The sequence below is a fragment of the Salvelinus sp. IW2-2015 genome, unplaced genomic scaffold, assembly GCF_002910315.2.
Source record: "Salvelinus sp. IW2-2015 unplaced genomic scaffold, ASM291031v2 Un_scaffold1512, whole genome shotgun sequence".
NCBI classification, from domain to species: Eukaryota; Metazoa; Chordata; class Actinopteri; order Salmoniformes; family Salmonidae; genus Salvelinus; species Salvelinus sp. IW2-2015.
This window is the reverse complement of record NW_019942956.1, coordinates 93,768-101,625: the sequence shown is the minus strand read 5'-3', so window position 1 is coordinate 101,625 and position 7,858 is coordinate 93,768. Positions and strand designations below refer to the sequence as shown.

General features: G+C 42.7%; 2 protein-coding genes across 5 annotated transcripts in view; both read left to right on the top strand.

Moving 5' to 3' along the window:
• The window catches only part of LOC112071088 (solute carrier family 25 member 53), a 3,102-nt gene extending 384 nt beyond the window's left edge, over positions 1–2,718 (top strand). Inside the window, exons 2-3 of one of the 2 annotated variants that reach the window (XR_011475763.1) lie at positions 291–1,836; positions 2,609–2,718. Coding sequence is in view for 1 of the 2 variants with exons in the window: in XM_024138561.2 (XP_023994329.1) it covers positions 293–1,177 (885 nt within the window). In the remaining variant the exon portion in view is untranslated. Of the gene's footprint in view, positions 1–290; positions 2,508–2,608 lie in introns of those variants that run through there. The other variant, XM_024138561.2, reaches the window with a different exon arrangement.
• Positions 2,719–5,377: 2,659 nt separating this feature from the next.
• The window catches only part of LOC112071086 (thymosin beta-a), a 10,506-nt gene continuing 8,025 nt past the window's right edge, over positions 5,378–7,858 (top strand). The window contains exons 1-3 of one of the 3 annotated variants that reach the window (XM_024138555.2): positions 5,498–5,586; positions 6,750–6,828; positions 7,133–7,247. In XM_024138555.2, the coding sequence (XP_023994323.1) occupies positions 7,145–7,247 (103 nt within the window). In that variant the 5' untranslated portion in view covers positions 5,498–5,586; positions 6,750–6,828; positions 7,133–7,144. Of the gene's footprint in view, positions 5,587–6,625; positions 6,646–6,749; positions 6,829–7,132; positions 7,248–7,858 lie in introns of those variants that run through there. The other 2 variants (XM_024138556.1, XM_024138554.2) reach the window with 2 other exon arrangements.

The window sequence follows — 7,858 nt, the reverse complement described above, 5'->3', positions numbered from 1 at the left end:
TGTAATTTAATCGTAGAAGTGATTCATTAGGGCATATAGCTGATGAGCAAGTTTAAAGGTAGTTGATACATTTTGGATGGTGGCCAGTTGTTTTTTCCACAAGCTATTATTCTAAAGGGATTGTTGAATATTGCAGTGTTATCAAGAGTTATTAATGTGTTTGTTATTCATAGATTAAATGGAGTATTATTATAGGCTGTATTTGTATGATTGTATTGTCCATTTAACTAGTCTGCATCTGTCTGTCTGTATCGACCCTCTCYTCAATATGGTGCATCTTGTTCTCTCAGTGATGGGGCGTGGTCCTGGACATAACCATGAAGACCACGTCCTCAGGACGAACACTATGGTTTGGCTCCCCAGCTTCCTGCATGGTGGGTCTTCCAGCCTGGTGTCCACTCTCACCACCTTCCCCATCTACAAGATCGTGTTCCGCCAGCAGCTTCACAGCACCGTAGTCAGCCAGGCGATAGGCCAACTCAGGAAGGAGGGTTTCCTGAAGCTCTACAGGGGTGTGGTGCCCCCTCTACTGATGAAAACCCTGAACGGGACGCTACTTTTTGGAATACATGACACTTTCCTCCACTGTCTCTCCTCCATCACCAACCCCTGCAGTGTCATCCCTCTCTCCGCCGCGTTACCAGCTGTGGCCGGGCTCGGCACAGGCATCGTGGAGGCCTTGGTGTTCACGCCATTTGAGCGTGTGCAGAATGTGTTGCAGAACGGGGGCAACGACCGCAGCCTGCCCACCCTGAGGAGTGTGCTGGCCCGGCTGGGGACGGAGAGGCTGGGGACGGGGTACTACAGAGCCTTCATCCCCATACTGGCCCGTAACACCCTGGGAAGCTGCATCTACTTCGGTCTGAAGGACCCCGTCAGTGCTGCTCTGAGGGAGAAGGGGCTTCCTCCTATGGCCTCATCCTTCCTGTCAGGAATGGTAGTCAGCTCCATGGCGATCAACCTGCCCCTGTATCCTCTGTCTGTGCTGGTGGTCAACATGCAGGCTGGGGTGGTGGGTGAGGCAGCGGGGGTGAGGGGGAGCTGGAAGGCACTGTGGGAAGGTCAGCTGAAGAGGAGCGTCCCCCTGCTGTACCGCGGAGGTTCCCTGGTTATCCTCAGGAGCTGTATCAGCTGGGGAATCACTACAGCCATCTACGACCGATGCTCCGCACACTGAAACACAACACCTCATTGCTCCATTCCAGACAAGYCTGTGTCACAAATTGCACCCTATTCCCTTTGCAGTGCACTACTTTTAGGGCCTTGGTGAAAAGTAGTGTACTACATAGGGAATAGGGTGCAATTTGGGAAGCACACAGGAAGAACTTCATAGGGCGTATGTCAATAGTCTGAAGTGGCTTCCTTTCTCGTCTCTTTCTCTTTCTTTTTCTCTCTCAATTCAATTCAATTTGCTTTATTGGCATGACGTAACAATGTACATATTGCCAAAGCTTATTTTGGATATTTACAATATGAAAAAAAAATTAGAATCAAAATTGTCAACGGAACAACAGTAACAACAATAACCAAGTGTCAAAATAACCATACATTGAACAATGACAATAAGCATACAGTAGAGTACATGTGCAGGTTGATTGGTCTGTCAGACACTGTCCCTCAACTTATGGCAGGCAGCAATGTAGTGAGCTGCCAACCCACAGCTCTCTACGTCCTCCCCCAACAGGACGGGTAGCTTACTCTCATCAGAGAGATCTTTGAACCCTTTGGGGAAATGACACTCTCTAATTGTTTTATATTTTTCACATGTTGTCAGGAAATGCAGCTCCGTCTCAGGTTCTGCTGTGGTGCAGTGATTGCACAGCGTTTCCTCTTACAGTAAGTCATGTTTTCCTGTGTCTACCCTTCTCAGTGGCAAGGCTGTGCTCACTGAGCCTGTTTTGTCAAGCTTTTTCTAAGGTTTTGATCAGTAACCATGGTCAAACAGTTAGCCACGGTGTACTGTTGATTTAGGGCCAGATAGCACTGCTTTGTGCTTGTGTTTCCCAATAAGCAATGTAGGTTTGTTTTGACTGTGTTGTAATTTGGTTTATTCTGATTGATTGGATGTTCTGGTCCTGAGGCTTCAGTGTGTTTTTAATTTTTAATTTTTAATTTCACCTTTATTTAACCAGGTAGGCTAGTTGAGAACAAGTTCTCATTTGCAACTGCGACCTGGCCAAGATAAAGCATAGCAGTGTGAACAGACAACAATACAGAGTTACACATGGAGTAAACAATAAACAAGTCAATAACACAGTAGGGGGGGGGGAAAAGAAGAAAAAAAGAGAATCTATATACAATGTGTGCAAAAGGCATGAGGAGGTAGGCAATAAATAGGCCATAGGAGCGAATAATTACAATTTAGCAGATTAACACTGGGGTGATAAATCATCAGATGATCATGTGCAAGTAGAGATACTGGTGTGCAAAAGAGCAGAAAAGTAAATAAATAAAAACAGTATGGGGATGAGGTAGGTAAATTGGGTGGGCTATATACCGATGGACTATGTACAGTGCAGCGATCGGTTAGCTGCTCAGTAGCAGATGTTTAAAGTTGTTGAGGAGATAAAAGTCTCCAACTTCAGAGATTTTTGCATTTCGTTCACAGTCGCAGGCAGCAGAGAACTGGAAGGAAAGGCGGCCAAATGAGGTTAGTAGAACAAGTTTGTGAACTCAGTCCAGGACCAGCTGGATGTGGGACTATTTTCTTTGCTCTTTCTTTCTTCTCTCTCGCTCTTTCTCTCTCTCTCTCTCTCCTCTCTTCTCTCGCTCTTTTCTCTCTCTCTCGCTCTTTCTCTCTCGCTCTGCTCTTTCTTTTCTCTCTCTGCTCTTTTTTCTCTCGTCCTCGTCTTCTCGCTCTTTCTTTCTCTCTCTCTTTTCTTTCTCTCTTCGTCTTTCTTTCTCTCTCTCGTCTCTTTCTCTTCTCTCTGTCTTTCTCTCTCTGGCCTCTCTTCTGCTCTTTCTCTCTCTCTTTTCCTTCATCTGCCTGGTGTGAAACCTGAGTGGTGGGTGGTCACCTGGTAGGCATGCACCATATTGCGCACTTCCGCTAGAAATTAGGAGCAGATAAGTCAAGATCAAAGGAGCAAAGGAGAGAAGAGCAAAAGAGACCACTTTTGACTATTGAAATGGTACCCTTGGTGATGACCGCTGATGTCTTATGGAGCTGTTCTGTTCAGGAATGCAGCATGTTCTCAAGGATGGTCCAGCAGCTGCAGTTGGGCACCACTTTATTAGTCAGGCCACGCACATTTTATTCAATGTTTAAAAAGTGAACAGGAACACTTTTAAGTTGACAGATTTCTATTTTGTTTTTGAGGGACAGCCTTTAAACATTTAATTACATTTGAATGGCCTCAGTCATCAAAGCTCTCTCTGATATCAGGTTTTTATGAGCCAAAGATTACTGTGCAATGATGTTTAATGGTTCTATTTCTCTCAGGTGCCTCACTGTTTCCTATTTTTTTAAAGTCCTGAATGTATCAAAGCCTAGGAGATCCATTTATGTTCAAGGTGCTCTAACACGGTTCGTCAACATGGGCTTTAATATTTCAATGAACAACTGCATGTGAATCAAATAAGATATGTATCCCTCAGTATAGGCCTACCCTTCTATTGTCTTATACCTGGATACCATTACCAACTTCCGTTTCTCACAAAATGGACTATAAGTGTATATTATCGTAGCTGAACCAGAATTAGTTAGGTAACATAGATAAATAAGATGTTTTATTTACTTTCATAATATGCAGAATATCAGAAAGGGAGAAGGGCTCCACTATGGCTGTACTCCAGTCACTCCCTTCTTTTCCCATTGGGGGGAGTAGTATGGCAGTGTCTAGAATCATTGTATTACCCCTCTGATGTTGTATGAATCTTGACCTAGTATATGACCTAGAGGTTCACTCCCCTTAGTGAGCTTCTCCAGGAGTGGGGAGAAGAGGGGGTGTATTTTAGATGGGAGTATCTAGAATTGACAATTGATATATGCCATTGGATGAGGTAATGTTTTGGTACTAAGAAGTACCAAGAACGAGATTAGAACCTCGTCTTAGAGACCAAACTGAACAATAATTTATAGCTAATGCTATCTGGCTATGGGATAGTCCTCTTTCAAGTAAAAGGCCCTTTGTAATGTATCTAAGATCTGTGGTTCGTCATGTGAGTTGAGAGGGGTGTATCTTGGCTATTAAAGATACTAAGTATTCTTTTGTAGGGACTCTCAGAGAATTCATTTATAGACACTGAATTGATCTGAGAGTCAAAGGGCTATGGTGAAGCTCATATAATTAAAGATGGACTTTATAATATAACTCTGACTTGTGTGTGGTTGGCTCTCTCATCATTTAGTAATACAGGAAATTACCACGACAATATATTCTATTCTAGTTTATTATTTTCTACTCTGAGAGGAATACTTGAATGATAGTGTTTTGACCTCAGAGAAAATATCCCAGACTCTGTACTATACAATGTTGATCCATAAAGCTGCATTATGATTTGTACTGAACAAAAATGGAAACGCAACATGCAACAATTTCAACGATTTTACAGAGTTACAGTTCATATAAAGAAATCAGTCAATTGAAATAAATAAATTAGGCCCTAGTCTATGAATTTCACATGAATGGGCAGGGATGCAGCAATGGGAGGGCATAGGTCCACCCACTGGGGAGCCAGGCCCAGCCAGTCAGAAGGAATTTTCCTCCACAAAAGGGCTTTATTACAGACATAAATAATCCTCAATCTGCGGTTGTGAGGCCGGTGGACGTACTGCCAAATTCTCTAAAAGGATGTTGGAGGTGGCTTATGGTAGAGCAATTAACATTACATTCTCTGGAAACAGTTCTGGTGGACATTCCTGCAGTAAGCATGCCAATTACACGCTCCCTCAACTCGAGACGAAACTGCACAATTTAGAGCAATTTTTTTTTTTTTCAGCACAAGGTGCACCTGTGTAATGATCATGCTGTTCAATCAGCTTCTTGATATGCCACACCTGTCAGGTGGATGGATTATCTTGGCAAAGGAGAAATGCTCATTAACAAATTTGTGCACAARATTTGAGAGGAATAAGCTTTTTGTGCGTATGGAACATTTATGGGATCTTTTATTTCAGCTCATGAAACATGGGACCAACACATGTTGCATTTATATTTTTGTTCAGTATATATGCCTGAGCATTAATACATGTTTTATCAAACCACACTTGAGTTTCATCTTGCAAGTTATTCTGAATATGAGTATGCATTTTATCCTAAACTTCATGCTGAGGGAATTCTCTTCCTGTGACGAAGATGCTTCTTKCATTGCCCTGTAAGCTATGCTGTATATATCCACAAGGTGGCGATGTGGTATCACTTTCTGATTTATTAAACGAACGCTGCACAAGATTGTCCCCCCTGAACATCTCAAATCAAAGATATAGCCTGGCCAATGGTATCCCTCTTCTGGATGGATTGGACCAATGCCGTAGCTCAGATTGGTGTCCATGTTGGTGTGAGGAAGGGCGTGCTTTCCCTATTTAAACCTACACCCAGACGTTGTACCTGTAACGGACATTCTCACCGCACATCCCCGTACCAGGTAAATATTGGTAGCTTTAGTATACAAATTATTCAAATGCCATCTTGTTATCTCTCTCTGTCTGTTCGTTAGTTTATGCATGCCACCCCATGTTGCCATGATAGTCTAATAACATTATTCTGATGATGGTGTTATTATGCAATTGTAAGCATTTTTTCAGACGTTTTCAAAATGTATTTTTTTTAGACAGAAGGAAGGGACTGTCGGCAGGTTGTATTTGATTGGCAGTAAAGAGTAGTCTATAGACTATTGGTTATTATTAGGCTATATGATTTAGTGTTAGGCTATTTAAGGATTTACTTTGTTCCTGTGTTGACAGCTCTGCAATGCATGCATTTAATGCGCCTGCACCCCTACACATCATTCCAACTAGGCTATTAAACGTGTCTGTGTTTAAATATTGTATGGTTAGGTTAGGCTAATGGTCATCATCATGGCGATATAAAATAATTACAGGCCTTGGTGTGATGACCTGCCGAATATATTTAAATACTTTAAGTTGTCGCACTGTTACCTAAAGCCCAATCAATGCATGTGATGCTGACGGCGCAGTGCCGTGGTTCTAGCCTACAGTCTGCTTATAGATTTGGCGGTTCGTCGGGGTGCGGTTTTATGATAAAAACATGTCTAACCGGTGAGCTCAACATGCCTTAACATGACAGATCCGTCAAATGATCTTATTTTTTACTGAAGATGGCGTTGACACCTATCAATTAATCTGCGCGTTTTGCATAAATTGGTCTGGTGAAACAAAATCTAACCCATCACACCCAGTTATTGCGCACGCGGGCACCTAGATAAGGTCTGCCTGCAAGCAGATCATGAGACTGTGTTTGTGAGTTCTGTGTTTGTGAGTTCTGTGTTTGTGAGTTCTGTGTTTGTGAAAGTATAAAATCAATATTTGTTCAATTAAGCACCAGTGTGTGGAGGCGGCACATGATATGCCATTGGCCCTTGCATGTGAAATCACACTGCAATGTAGACTTTCTAATAGTATGCTAAGAATTGCATTTGTGTTTAAATTAGTAGGCTAGAGGTCAACACAGATCTAATAGACCAGTAAGTAGCACCTTAACATCCTAATGCATGTAGGTTCATTCATTGACATCCTTTCATAGATTTAGAGAATTCAATGTTTCCATCCCAATATGCTCTTTGTGCAGCCTCTCTCGGAACCAGAACGTACCAGTACACGTTCCTGTATACCAGAACCAGTGCATTGCAGCAAACCTGAGTGCTTGGGTAACTCTCAGTGAAACATAACACCATAAGACAAGCTCTCTCTCTCACCTGACTATTTGTTCTCCTTTGTTAGATGGTAAATGGTGAAGTCGTGGGAGTGGTGTGTGTTGATTCAAGTAACTGAATTACGTAACTAGCTAGAGTAGTCTATATTGATTATACAGGTGTGTGCGTGCGTGTGTGTGTGTGTGGTAAAGTGGGTGCGGCTGGACTTCACCTGCATGCACTCACCTGTATTCTAGATTACATATTTGTCTAAGGACTCTCTCTCTCGACATTTACATTCTGACTCCTTCTCCCTCAGACATCATCTAAGATGGGCGACAACAACCCAGTGAAGCAGGGAGTGGAGACCTTTGACAAGAAGTGTCTAAAGAAGACCAATACAGCTGAGAAGAACACCCTGCCAACCAAGGAGGGTATGTTTCTCCTACCCTCCTATCCTATCTCCTTTTCTGCCTATGGTGGCCTTTCTCAATAGCAAGGCTATGCTCACTGAGTCTGCACATAGTCAAAGCTTTTCACTGAGTCTGTACATAGTCAAAGCTTTCCTTAAGTTTGGATTAGTCACAGTGGTCAGGTATTCTGCCACTGTGTACTCTCTGTTTAGGGTCAAATAGCATTCTAGTTTGCTCAGTTTTTTGGTTAATTCTTTCCAATGTGTCAAGTAATTATCTTTTTGTTTTCTCATGATTTGGTTGGGTCTAATTGTGTTGCTGTCCTGAGGCTCTGTGGCGTCTGTTAGTGTTTGTGAACAGAGCCCCAGGACCAGCTTGCTTAGGGGACTCTTCTCCAGGTTCATCTCTCTGTAGGTGATGGCTTTGTAATGGAAGGTTTGGGAATCAACGTCCTTTTAGGTGGTTGTAGGATTTAACGTATCTTTTCTGGATTTTGCTAATTAGCGGGTATCGGACTAATTCTGCTCTGCATGCATTATTTGCATGCAATGTACCTGTCTCCATCTCTGTTTACAGTAGCTACCCTGTACCTGTCTCCCTCTCTGTTTACAGTAGCTACCCTGTACCTGTCT